At 37.3% G+C, this 14893-nt stretch overlaps 1 protein-coding gene across 2 annotated transcripts in view; it reads right to left on the reverse strand.

Moving 5' to 3' along the window:
* LOC149138454 (splicing factor SF3a60 homolog) overlaps positions 1 to 14893 on the reverse strand; it is a 145577-nt gene that overhangs the window by 72900 nt on the left and 57784 nt on the right. For both annotated transcript variants that reach the window (XM_089447986.1, XM_089447985.1), the window contains 4 exons: positions 13206 to 13348; positions 12964 to 13060; positions 12634 to 12798; positions 11435 to 11506 (listed from right to left, as the gene is read on the reverse strand). In XM_089447986.1, the coding sequence (XP_089304112.1) occupies positions 11435 to 11506; positions 12634 to 12798; positions 12964 to 13060; positions 13206 to 13348 (477 nt within the window). The remainder of the gene's footprint in view (positions 1 to 11434; positions 11507 to 12633; positions 12799 to 12963; positions 13061 to 13205; positions 13349 to 14893) is intronic.

A 14893-nucleotide genomic window follows, 5' to 3' on the forward strand; every position in this document is an offset into this window, starting at 1 on the left:
CTGCTAAATACTCTAAGGTTATGGAGGAGACTTCAAAGGATAGACTTTCAGTTGCAAAGGAAGCCCTTCAAGAATTGATGTCCTATAAGGTTTGTAAGGAACAACTCAAGGTATGTCTTAAACATTGTTATAAAGTTCTCTTCATGTAAAAGGTACGATCATTCTTCTTTTAAAATTTGCTCTACATTACTGACATCGTCATGTCTAGGGTTTTGAATCACAAAGATTCTTGTTAGGGTGATTAATCATTGATTGAATCTACCCACATTATATTATCATTCTTGTGGAACCCTAAAAAGGTTCATTGTAAAACCCTAACCTAAGGGTGTGTCAATATTGATTATGAAACCCTAGTCTATTTAGGGTTGATAAAATCTAGAAAACCTATTCATTTCATGTTTAGGGTTTGCTATTAATATCTAAGTTATGTATTGAAACCCTAGATCTTTAGGGTTTGGTGAATTAAGGTTTGTGAACAAAATCCTTGAAAGTAAGATTCTAGGAATGAAGCCCTAGGTATATGTTTGTATGTTTGATCGAAACCCTAGCCCCATGAAAATCATTGTGTATCTAACTTTGATGTATTAATTTTTGTATCTTGGGTTTACCTAGTAGATAATATCATGAAATGCAAAGGCATGATTATGAAATCCTAGATATGTATATACGAGTATGCTAACCTAATTGTTGTTGCTCATGTTTTAGTCTGTAAATTCTAGGGTTTGTAACAAGCCCTAGTAGAGATTGATATTCTAGGATATGATGATATTGTTTTCGATATGATTTAATTTTATGACGAAATCTAGGGTTTGCAACAAACCATAGTAGAATTTAACATTGTTGAAACCTTAGATATATGGTAGGATTGTTATTAACTGTTGATATCTAAGGCTTTGTGTATCAAAGAAGGAATCTAGGTTTCGCATTAAATCATGGTTGAGCCTGACATGTAAATTTTGAAAATTGGTGAAACCCTAGTGCTATGATTAATACCTTGATTGAATTACTTTAAGTCGTGATGATGGAATCTAGATGATTATGAACCTAATTAGGTTTAGGTGTTTATCTAAAGTCTAAATGCTTCCATTATAGTAACATGATTTTGGTATAGTTAGATTCATGCTTATGTATGTTTGTATTTGGTTGTACTTGCTATTAAAGTTTTGCAAGTACATAATCTTTGAGATGATGAAGATGTTTGATAAAGGAAGTTATATGAATGATGATGATCAAGATGACCTTGATGATGTAAGAAAGAATGAAATTTATCCTATATTATGAAGTTGTTGATCTCCCTAAGTTAAGAGGGAGTGGATAGAAGAAAGGGTATATCTCCCCAGTTGAGAGGGAGGGCACATTATGATAGTGAATACTTTGAATTAAGCAAAAGAACTACAAATGAATATTCGTGAAAAAGACTTGAGAAATATTGAGGATATATTTGGTGTTGTTGAAGAAATAAAAGAAGAAGAAAGCTTCTAACAAAATTGTATATGGATAACTTGATGATGCAAGTAGCATCTGAATGAATGAGGACCCTGAAGGTTTGAGTTTATTAGGGAGAGATGAAGCATCTAATGGCAAATGCTTGGGAGGACATTTGGCCAGCCTATGTATTGATGTCTAGATCCCGAAGAGGGAGGGTGGCATTGGTCTTGGAGCTCTGACCTTGGATACGCACCTAGATCCCTGGGTTGAAGGTTAGTAAGTAAACCCGATGGTATCTAGATTGACCGAAAGCTTGAGTTCATCTTAGTCCCACCTGGATAGATTACCCTAGTCAGTTATCTAGTCCGCAACATTGAGTGTGCTAGAACTCTCCGTAGTTCATTTTAGAGATCTTCCATGTATCTCTGTAAATATAGGTAATTCTGAATACCTCCCTAGTTAAGAGGGAGTGTTGAAGAAAGTAACTAGTGTTGATCTCATAATTATATTTGAGTCATGATGTAATATATTTGTCAAGAGAAAGAAAAAGAAAATTTATTATTAAATAAATTGACTTATTAAATAAAGCATGGGTTTCATGCTTGGCTCAATTGTTTTTTGGTCAAAGTCTCCATTGAAGACTTGTAGGGTTTATGTCAAGTGTCCTTGTCCATGTCACAATGTAAAGAACCCTTCTTGAGAATTATTTGTCAAGAAAGAAAATTATTTTAATGTAAAATAGGTCAATTAGGCCTCCTCCACCAAGTCAGCCTCAAGGAAGGACAAGTTGGCCTCAAAGGAAGAATTTGATCACCTAGAAGGACTATATATAAGTAGCAACTCGACTCATTTGGAAGAGATCACTCAACAAGTTCGAATTGCAGTAGCTAGAAGCAGTAAAAGGTACAAATTCCAAGGAAGAAGAAGGAAAGGACTAGTGAAGGAGGAGGTCATTATCTTGCTAAGGAATTCGAAATTCTCTCTCTTGTCTCACACGTGCGATGTTGGAATTTCTAAGTTTAACCCGTTAAGAATTCTTCCTGTACTATTTGATTTATTTCTTCCTACTTGTTCAATTACTTAACAAGTTATTTACCATGTAAACACTGAAAATAAATACAAGTACAGTATCAAAACATATAGATCATCAACTGAAAGTAAACAAGCACACAAGTGACACCGTTGTTTTTGGATTAATGTCCCCGGAAAAACCCAATGTGGGAAAACCAGTGTAGCTATTCAAAGGGTTTTATTATTATGCAGTTTCAGAATACAACATCGGTGCCAGAAACGGCTCACCCAACAGAGAATGCCCTCAGCAGTAGTACCTCTCAATCGGAGACAGACATTCCAGCTAAAACACCGGATGAACAATCCCACAGCAACAATTCAGCTTTTGTTGCTCTGCGTCACTCTAATAGGGACTGCATCACCCTACCAACTCTCCAGCTCTCAGTCTGTCCCATGAAATGCTCCCAGCGCTGCCTCTAGGCCCTGTGTCAGCCTCTCTGGCCCAGCGTCAACTTCTGGAGCCTCTGCGTCAGCTCCTGAACCCTCTGCATCTCACACGTTGGCCCTCTCTAGCTCTGCGTAGCTCCTAGCTGCCTCTGTGTGGCCTCTAGTTGGCTCTGTGTCCCTCTCCCGGCTCTGTGTTGATCACCCTGGTATTAACTCTACCTCTCTACTATGTATTCATTTCCCCTTAGCGGCAACTCTGATCACTCACTCAATTTCCTCAGCAAACCCTGGCCCAGAAAATTGAGTCCTTAATCTCTTTCGGTGTGTTCTCCAACTAACTCTCAAGCCTCCTCTTATACTTTTCTCATTGGTCCATCAACGGCCAAGATTAAATCTCTAATCAACGACTAAGATTAGATTTGGCTTGATCTATGACTTTTGGACCATTCTAGCCTAGTTTTATATTAATACCCATTGATATTTTATTTTTCTTAAGTTTAGACTTAGGAACTCCATTAAAAATATTAATTATTTTAATATCTCCCAAACTAGTTAGATTTTGCCCAAACCATTTCTGGGTCTTGGAGATCTCATGTGCTTTAGCCTCTCCACCAATTTTCGTGGCTAGAGCACATCTGATGCTACCCCAAATCAACATGCGAAGGAAATGAAGCTGCAAGAGGGTCAAAATTGCAATCCTGAAGCTAGGTTGAAATTCTGATGTAGTAAGTCGAAAATTTGTCTTTGATGCAATATTGAAGCAGCGTTGATACAGTATTGTTGTAGTTGATCTTTGAAAGTTGGAAGAATAGTTTAAGGGCTAATTTGGTGGAGGAAGGTCTGTTGGTCCAGGGTCTTAGTCTATCTCATTTTGAATTACAAAAGGAAGAGTTCTTGACTGGGTTTCCCCTATATAGGGGTTTTACCCTGGTTGTGCGCCTACATCTGGTGTCCTTGATCTTCGTGTTTTGGTTTTGGTAATTGCTTGGTGAACTAAGATAAAAGGAGAACAAAATAAAGATTATAATAATAATTCAAAGAAATCACAAGTAATTATCAATAAGAAAAAATCTTTCTACCTTACCGATTTTCTAACAGGGGACACTTTAGTTTGGTACCAAAGGACACTTTAGTTTGGTACCAAACCAATACGAATCGGTTGGTTCATTAAACAGCCAACATGTGTGTCGTCGCCAACCCACAAAATGACAGTTTTAACTAATTGTTAGTGGTTTTTTGGAAACTAGGGGTTTTTTCCCTCCAAAAATAGCCTCTCCAAGCCTATAAAACCACACCTCCCCTTTCATGTGCTTCACACATCTCATTTGGAGTTCTTGTGAGCTTCATTGTGAGCTTCAATGTGAGCTTGGAGAGTGTTGAGTTTATGTAGCTATTGTTGATGATCCCACATCTAGTAGCGGTGATGAGTTTGATGAGGAGAAATCATGTTGATCACTAATATGTAGACTTGTAGACCAGCGGCCCAGTAGCTTGTAGCATTGTTTTTGGACTCCACAGGTCATTTAGAGCCTCATTGATTATGTATTTTGTTGCTGATATGTATTGCACTAAGTGCCATTTTGATATATTCACCCTTACATGGTATGTAGATTGGCAAACTTTGCATATTTTGTCTCTAATCGTTTGGAATCTGAAAAACATTTTTTTCCATTAAAAAATAATTATTTCATATGTTTCTTTAACGACTTGTTCAATGAGAATTGACCAGTATGATTTTTCCAATTCAAGTTCAATAACCAATTTGATAGGTGGATTGGAATTTGGGTCAGTTCCCATTTCTGGTTCTTAAAACTATGCTCTCAACTGCATTATCTCAAAGGGTTGGCTCTTGCCCCAGCTCACCTTTTCTGCTATGCATTCAACATCCCCATCACCCTTTCTATCAGTTCCGCCTACTCTGTGATTACTCTTGAGTTTGAGTTGACGAAAATGCCTCACCAACATGCTAGATGTTGAGGCGGTGCTACGTACTACAAGGCCAGAGAAGGTACACGAGGTCATTAGCAAGTTGAATCCTTTGCCAAACATTAACATGATCAGACACTGTAGGTAATTCAAGCCAAGCTCAATGAAGCAAAATGAGATATTGCTCAGGAACATGGTTGTTTATCAAATATTGATATTGTTGGGGAAATGGTTGCCTGGATACCCGACACGAGTCACAACAATAGTGGACAGAATCAATAATTGAACATAATGGATATATACTAGCATATGAAGACCTTACTCAATAGGGTGGTGTTGGACCATGCATGAAATCAAGGAGGATATTCTGTTCTTCTCATGCTTGATGTAATAATACCAGACCTAATGTATTTACACAGCAACAATTATTTTATACCTAAAAATTATTAACTCAATAAAATCTAAAAACTGCTGGAAAGTAAAATCATTGGTATTTCAACTCTTAGAAATTAAATTTGCAGTGGAAATAAAATAGGGAAAAGCAATCATGCTGCAGTAGAAAATTTCTACCCAAAACAATCCTCCTTCACTTTATATTACTCAGTAAAATTAGGGCCTAGACACACAGAGAATACACAGAAAAATTACAACTGTTGAAACTTGGAAATCAGCCCCTCTATAAAATCGACCTCAAGGAATTCAACCCACTGGAAATCAGCCCTCTTGGAAGACTTCGGCACTTGGAGAATTGTGACCCTCCTCCACAACTCAGCACTCCTCTTCAGCGAAATGGACCTCTCTCTCCTAGACTCTGCCTCCCTAAAAATTGCTCCAGAAATTCCCCTATTGCAATCCTTTTCCCTTCTCTTCACTCTTGGAGCCACATACTCCTTGACCAAATCGCTATCTCAACAATAGCATTGTAATTTTTCTTCATCCTCTCCCATAGGTTCTCTTTATAATTTCTCCATGGGCCAAATCCCTAACCCCCAAAGTGATTGAGGGCTAGGATTAAATCCTAGCTTGCTTTGATGAATGGTGGAGTTTAGATCTAAGTAAAACAATAATTATTATCCTTAGAAAAACATTAGCCCAAATTCAACATTAACTAATAATTAATCAATGTACTTTTTCCTAAGTTAAAAGTTAGGAAGGAGATCATATTAGTTGCCCCTCTTAAACAAACACCTAAAGAGGACTCCTACATGTTGGACACAAGCCTATGCAGAAGACCTTTCGAAGCTACAAAATCAACATGATGAGCGCCAACTCTATATGAAGACCAGGATCAATACATGCAAAGGGTTCAAGTACATATGGGTCTTCCACCAAACCTTGGAATGCTAAAGCTCTCTTGGTCGTGGAAAAGAGCCAATGGAGGTGGAGACCTCCAACTCATCCTAGTCCTCATGAGTTGCTTTTGTTTCTCTAGTTTACTCTCTTGGGTTATCGTTTATCAACATGTATTAGCTATTTGATTGGATAGTGTTGGTCGTTGGACCAAACCTAGGTATTTTTTGGTTTAACTTTTGAACATCTTGTTTGGATGATTAAGAGTTTGGCAGACCAAAACCATATATTTTGTATTACTTTAAACGCTAAATAGAATTATTTAGCTCAAAAGAAAAGGAAAAAAAACAAAAATCGCAAAACCCCATTAAAATTGTTTATTTTTTTCAATCCTATTCAAGAAGGAAAAAAATGTTTCCAGATCCTTTTTGATCAATTCTTTGAAATTTTTATTTCATTTATTTTTTATTAAATCTTTTAAACTTTTTTATCATCTTGAGTCTTTATTCTTACCCCTTGCCACTTTCTAGGGCTTTGATGGAAAAAATTTAGCAATTATATCATTGAACTTGCTAGGGCTTTGATGGAAAAAATATTCACATTTTTTCATTTGAATCTTAAGTCGGACTTGCAGTGTTTCCAATAGCAAGTGCAAAAGGAATGTTTGAGCAAATTCATTATAAAGTTCCAACCTGTTAGCACAAGAGCACTTTAATGACCTTGTATTTTCCCATTATATCCATTGATATCGCAACAAGCAAATCTTCCCATTTTTTAATCAATTTTGCACATTGCACTCCTCTAATATATGAGATATTCTATGTTACCCACCACTAGTGGGTGACCCCATAGGGCAATTTTTCTCCTAGATGTGTATTCAGTTGGCAACCAGCAACCCCAAGCAACCACCAATGTAGTCGATGTTGTGCCAGTTGATCTCCGCTCCCTGAGCCAATCATATGTCCCCTCGCCCATCTGTCGAGCGTGTATGTTTGAAGGTGTGCCATCCAATCCTCAAGGTATGCCTTTCAATGCAATCGGGTGCTTATGCTTGTTTTTCTTTGGCCACACTTGGGTATGCATTGTTGGATGACTTGGAAGGAGGAAATATTTTAACTTTAGTCTTGTTCCCTTACCTTAAACAGGGGGTTAATCCTCAACCCTAATCTCGTGGGATCTCCCCTAATGTATTATAGCTTCCGAATGGGCACTACTTGGGAAACCCCAATTTTGGTAACGCGGTCTCGTTTTCCTGTTTCATATTTTTCACTCCTCTCCGCAAATTACATGCCCTATTTCATCATATTCCCCCCTTTGGGTCCACATGACCACTAGGTCCACAAGGCTCTCGTACTCCCCTCCCCTTGTCCACATGTCTGGGTCGGGCTTGGAACGATGCCTCGGAGGTTGATGCAGCTAAAAAAAAGATAAAAGCATATCAAGGCCACATACAAAAGGAAATAATACCACAAAATGCAAAAGGTGGCTGAGATAATAAAAATAGTGTGTTGCAAAACCTAAACATGAGCTCCACCTCTTATCATTATGGCCATCACCCAAGTTCCTAAGACCCCTGCATCATTAAGGAACCCATGCATATCTCAACCCGTGGTGGGCAATGAACTGCCCCACCTTAAGGGGGTAATCACTATTTATATGACACACAACATGCTCTCATCCACTGGAGCCCCAAGTAGTAAAATATAAGAAAAATCAATAAAAGGCAAAAGGCGAATGAAGAAAGGTGGAAAAACAAAGGTCAAGGTAACTCATGTACCACGATTGCTCCCTCCTACATTCATACACCCAAATATATGAGCATCCTTCATCATTACTACCCTTGATCCCATGGCATTTGGCCATGAGAACCCTGTGTCCCAATCCACCTCACCATTATTCACATGACCCCTACCACTTGAAGGACGTACCTTGGACCTATCTTTCCCTTTATGGGTTGAGAACACCTCATAAGATTGTTTATTAGCCACTCCTACCTAGTGAGGTAACACCATTACATGCTCAAAGCCCTGAATTTGGAAGGTAAACCCATTATGAAGTCTCATTTGTGCTCTCGATTAACAAGCTTAGTTCACTTAGATGCACTAATGAATTATTGTACTTAATGGTGAGGAGATGCATTGGATCTTATGCGTAATTGGCAGGTGGTTTCATCATGGGTTGGGCAACTTAATTGGCGCCCAAGCCCACCAGAGGCTCATATTGACACTTGTAGGGGATGTGTTGAGACTTGAGGACCATGGGATTCCATCCATGTGATATGGCATTATCTCATCTTATAGGCACTCTCAGCACCTTCAACAACTTGTTCATTGCCTCACATTATATGCGAGATGATGCACTTGGACCAGTAGTGCCCCCAGCTGGCTTAGCAGTGTATACAAGGTTTGGCAGTTGATTTGAGGCCCAAAGGAGGTTTGTCTCATCCTTGAGACATGGGAGGGAAAGCACCATCTTTCGTGCCCTCATTTGGAGCAGTCTATAGGCTTATTTTTCATCAGGAGACCCATGAGACCATTACTTGTGCCCCAAAGCCACTTTGGAGCACCACATGATCATTTACACAGAGATTAAGGGGCCAACCCCTTGTCCATCATTCATGGAGCCCTCTCCTTCATTATGGCACCTTGAGGACTCAACTCAACCTTCCAACGACCCTTCTACACCATGATTTCATCATTTTGGCTCACTTATGGATGGCTTCTTCATCACTTTATGAGCTACTTGGTGGGCTTGTCACCAAGGACTTGTTATTTGCACATTATTTTATAATTGTAGGGGCTATTAGGCTAATTCGAATTAGGAAAAGGATCATATAAATAGAGATGACTCTCATTGTGAGAGATCATCATCATCACTTGGATCTCTCTTGTAAAAAGACTTCGCACTTTTTCTTGGATGTTATTGGAGACTTCTATGATGCATTTTGATATCTTTAGAGGCTGAAATTTCGATCTTTCTTGGAGCTACTTGTTTTTCTATGGTTAGATATATCTCGTCATCTTGTAAGTGCTATTTGTTGAAGAATTTCTCTTGTATAATTTCCAATGCGTGGAATTATTTCAACTAGTTAATTCTTTTGGGCCCTAATTTATTGAAAATCATTGAAAGGAAATTTTTGGTTCTAAATTGCAAATGTTACTCATTGAATGACAATAGATGAATGTTCCTTATGGATGGGATTTTGTTCTTCTTCCATGAAAATCCATAGATATTGAGTAAGTAATTGTTAAAGAGTCGTTGATAGGGCATCACACCTTGACCTCCTTGAAGACGAATTTGGAAAATCTTTAATCATCAGAGACTCCATAGCCCAAGAACTAGGCATTGGTCCAAGTAAATTGGTGGTCACCACCCTTCTCTTCCTTCTCTTTTCTCTCCAAAATTTTCGGCCCCTTTCCCTAGACAACTTGGTTAGGGCACCCTACTAAATTCCTTAGAGGGGTATTTTTCAAATCCATCTGGACAAGACCCTGTGCTAGTGTCTCCTCTAGGGATTCTCAAAATTTGGTGGAATTCTCACGGCTAGCTTTCAAAAAAATTGTGCCCTAGCTATGACTTTGAAAGCCTATATTGGACGCCATAGATTGGTTGGCCTTCTTGAGGGTCATTTGCACATAGTATTTAAAAGAATTGACCATTCTTGACCCTTTCCCTATCCTATCTTGACCTAGTGAGCACATTGGAGGAACTCCTCCCATGATTACTCATAAACCCTAGGTCTTGCTTAGGCCCTTTCTAGGTCTCTCTAGTGAAGTGAAAGCCCTTTTCAAGTGACAAATCACCTTGCAAAGCTTCTACAGAGGTCCTATATCACATTGGAAGTCCTGACCTTAGGCACACTCATCATCATTGGACATCTCTAACCCTAGGTCTAGATCTTCCTCCTAGGTCTTTCTTGGAGAGCCATTAGCTTCTCTTAGAGCATTGAGCCCTAATTGAGTCTCTCCCTGAATGGGCCTTGGGAATCACTTCATACCTTATCATTGATCCCATCATTACAAGTGATTTCCTCCATATCGAGACTCCTCCCATCGGTGAAAGTCGTAAAGAGTAGGGGACATTGACTGAGGTGGCAGTGGGTCTTTGTCCCATTGTTGTCATTTGGTCTAGTAGTTGTCCCTTAGGTTCCCCTCCTAGGACAACTGCTAGATTGTGTGGCAACATTGTATACATTAAATTTTGGACATATTCTTCTGCATCATATGGTCACAGATTTATTCAATATCAATGAAAATTTCATTTTTTCATCAAACAATGTGTATTTATTTATATTTTGTACTTGTCAAGTTTTTTCCAAGCCAAGTCAAACTCTTGACTCTTTGCCTCACTGATTAATTTGTCAAGTTGAATCTGGTAACTATAGTCCAAAGTAATCCCACCCTTTCCCATGGACCATAACCCACCACTCTGTGCATCTCCAAAGTCATTATAGCTAGCTTTTGCTAGACTCTCATACTTGTATGTATTTACATAAAATTACGAAATATTCCTTCCAAAACTACCATCTTCCTTAAAAAAATTGAGGATTCTTTCATAGCTGCAGTTTTTAATAAAGAATTGACAATAATATAAGAGAAATTGTCAATTGGCATATTTAATCTTTAATAAAGCACCAATGACATATTTACTGGTTATTGAAAGCAATGCTTCAGGACATCTTTCAATTTATGTCGATAGTACCATTTATAGGCCAATCGAAAGATTATATGCAAACAATAACTATCACTCCACAGACTGTATTTAGCAAGTATTCCTTAAAACAATGATGGCACATTTTTGTGATCTTCTTTGTCTCATTTTATTTTATCAACTAAATCCAGACAAGTTTCAATCAATGGTTGTCCCTATCCATGATCGGGTGTATTTACCTTCTAAATACAACATCACTAACTGAAATAACTCTGAACCAGCAAAAGGAAAAGCCTAGATTTGTTCTCAATGTTGCATTCTTCTAAAAAGAATGAAGCATTAATGCCTGTAATTCAGTGCATCATACATACTGTTCATTTCCCAAATACCCTAAATCATCTTCGGCATTCAGTTGTAAGCAAAATTTGAGCTTGAGTAAACAATTTTTAATGTTTCATGGAACTAGCAGAAAGTGGAAAAAATATTTCATTTATTATTTTGATTTCTTCTCAGATGCCAGACAGCCCCATCCTACAATGCAATTATTGTGAAATTGTTTTAACCCTCTTTCATATTCTAATATGAAAGTGAGGTTACATACAAAATTGAAGACAATTGTATTGGATCTTTTTCTATATAAAAATTTGCAAACCAATCCATATAGGATCAGATTTATGCATACCTTAGTCAAAAACAGCCTCTCTGCACGCTGTTGAACAGTACCCCCTGTTTTCAATCCTAGTGCTGCCAAAGCCTGAAATCAAACGAAGTATAAGCTTCTTGTCCAACTAAACCCTCAGGAAAACCCAGCAACAACTAAGGACCAAAGTAAGAATTTAACTGAACAGAATGACAAATACAATCTTGAAATTCATGGAATTCTAAGACAGATTTGTGCTACACGTTGACTTTCAAAACTTCTACAGTGGCATGAAGGCGGTGTGAAATAGCAAATTCCTACAAGTACATCAGAATGGCTTCCAATAGCACCCTTGGTTGCAGTATAACAAGCTCGATCAGGATAGAATAAGGCTTGCTAGGTTCAGAAAGAACTGAAAAAGTCCAAGAATTGATACATTACAAGGCAAATGCACTGCAAAGAAAAGTAAAATGCAAACTCAACAAGACGTATATGCAACAAGTTAAAAAAACAAGAGATGACTATCAGCCCCACTGCCTTGGAATTCAAATGGAGATGATGCTCTCAAGGTGCACATAAAAAGGATAACTAAGTAAACCAGAAATTCAAATCGTACCTATATAGTATTAGCTAATGATGGCCTATATCAAGCCATCCTGTGAAACAATCAAGGAACATCACCAAACTGCAACTAGAACCAGATCTTAAGTCAATTTTATCCTATGAAAATGGCTGCCTACATATCAAGATGTGGACAATGTGCAGTGTACAATATTCCCTTAAAATGCAAGAACGAATAAAGATATTAAGAGTAAGCCTTGAAGAACTAACATGACGGCCATTATAGGTTATTGTTTTTTTGTATAGAACAACATAAGAGATCCAACTAAGAGTAGGCCTTGAAGAACTAACATGATGGCCATTATAGGTTATTGTTTTTTTGTATCAAATAACATAAAAGATCCAACGAAGGGAGCCCGAAGGAGGCATGACCTTGATACTGAAAATATAATCTTAAATGATCATAAATAAGTGATAATCTGTTTTCAAAAAAAAAGAGGTTACATGCATGTGGAGGATATAGTATATTGCAATGTGATAAATCTTCTAGTGATAGGCTGTCTATACTAATTGTTAATAAACCAAAGAAATGGTAACATATTGAAATGATTTATAGCATAGCATGGGGTTAGACAACAAAGTGACAATAGAAACAACGAAGAGACAAACTGAACACCAACCTGTTTCAATTTTTCTGGACCTAGCTCAACCAAATCATCCGCTGAACTATAATAATCTAAGTCAATGAAATCTTGTATTGTTGAAGGTTGTCCACTTCCTAAACCCTTGTCCTCCCATCCCTGCACCATACCACCTGCCCAATGTTCCTCAAACTCAGCCTCAACCTGTCAAATAGATTTCAATATATTAATGATCAATATTGAAACTAAATTAAATAAATGATTAGTCATTTCATGTCGTCAATTTAAGACTAATGACAGTGTAAAACTAAACTGACTCAAACAGCTATAAGAATTGGGAACATTAGAATAATACACATAATATACAACCTTTGAAAATATTTTGTCCAGATCTTGCAAAGGTTGAGTTCGCTGGAAAAAAGATACGAGGTACTCCAGCAAATGTGTTGAATACTCCTTGTATTGTCTGCAGACACAATCACTTGAGACATTGATAAACATATGCTACACAGCTTCCATTAAAATTTTCTCCAAATTAAGTATATTTATAAAACCAAACTGAACAATTATAATAATAAGTTGTTCCAAATATAACATAATCAAAGTTTGACCTAGTCAACTTGTGAGTCCGAGGAATAGTATGTGTTTGCACAAACTCTTCCAGAAATGCAGCATAATCAATGAGCTGCCCAAACTTCGAGTTAACATATTCATTGTAAAGCTCATGCATGTCAAGATATCGGCCAAATGCTTCCTGAAAGCACAATGTAAAAAAACCAGAACCAAAATTAATCCTTCAAAAAACCTACATGCAAAATCCTGCTAATAAAAAAAAATTTAAATGCAATATCATTAACAGGCTTCAGGCACAAATAATATTTGAAATCAAACATTCTCAATTCTCTTACTTGATTGATTGAGATGATTATTTGTTCCGTTAGATATTGCAAATTAGCATTGATCATCATTCTAGGGCCTGTGAAATTAAACAATTCCACAAACAACCTTATGTGGAAAGATAAAATAAACAACAATGAACCTAGGCCATTTAAGCTCAGGGACAGCAAGGTTTCCGTGGCCAGTCTGAACATAGGCTCCCACCACAGACTGCACCTACTTCATCTGTGACATCTTGATGTGCATAGTTTGGAGGAAATGGCTAGTTCCATTAGATATTGCAACTTAGCATTGATCATCATCTAATGCCTGCAGAATTAAACAATCTTCTGTGGAAAGATAAAACGAACAACAATGAACCTAGGCCCTAGGCTACCAGGAATCGTAAACAGATACAGATCTGGATCAGGATACGGACCCAGACCCTCCAGATTTTTGAAAAGCCAGGATCCAGATATGGTGGTGAAATGCCAAATACAAAAAATACAATAATTATTTTTTTTAAATAAAAGTTCATATTTAACGTGAAAAATCAAAACCATTCGTGAATGACAACGTTAAAACTGAAATCATTAGATAACTTACAAATCTGAACACTCAAATCATAATACATCATGCTTTACATCCGTGTGGCTCTCCAAGTGTACATTAATCTTATATGGCTATCAGTTACATCTTTGGAATTTGCTACCAGCCCCATTCCTCCCCTAATTATGGGGGTGATGTGTAGTTTTGTGCACATTTGCACATGATACAAAATAAAAATAAATTAACATATTATAATTTATGTTTAAGAATAATTATGTTTTATGTACTCATTATTTCATCTCTACTTAACAGAAAACTGTCTACTATTTATGTTGAAGTTGAGGAAATTGTTGTTCAAAATTCAACTGAAAATCCATTTAGCTTGACATGGTAGAGTCCCTTTTTGTCTAAGACTCTAACCTGTTGAAAAGTGTAACTAGGTTCGGTCTTCATAATGACATGTAATTGTGATTTTTGTAAATAATGTAAAGAAGAAAAATAAAATTATTATTGTAATGTTTGCTTCATGGGTTTCATGAGCAAGAGATTTTATTTTTAGATGGCTCCCATTGTGAGCCTTTAAGATTTTTCAAAAAGAGTCAATGTCATGTATGAAGAACCCTTCATGGGCATGTTACTAATGTATTGAAGCCTACAAGATTGTCAAATAGCCCTCCAAGACAAGCACAAGTTACTCCTCTACAAGTCGGCTTCAAGATGAAGTAGGAAGCTCATGTTGCCTCACCTAATTTGGAGACAACCCTTCATAAGATCATGTCGGCTAATATTCATGGGCAGATTACTATAAATAGGCAGCTCGGCCTATTCCACAGAAGTAAGTTCGGATCTCTCTCAAATTCGATTATCTACTACA

This window comes from Pinus tabuliformis, chromosome X (assembly GCF_031772625.1).
Source record: "Pinus tabuliformis cultivar Carrire ecotype Pingquan chromosome X, CPIR1, whole genome shotgun sequence".
Classification (NCBI taxonomy): domain Eukaryota; kingdom Viridiplantae; phylum Streptophyta; class Pinopsida; order Pinales; family Pinaceae; genus Pinus; species Pinus tabuliformis.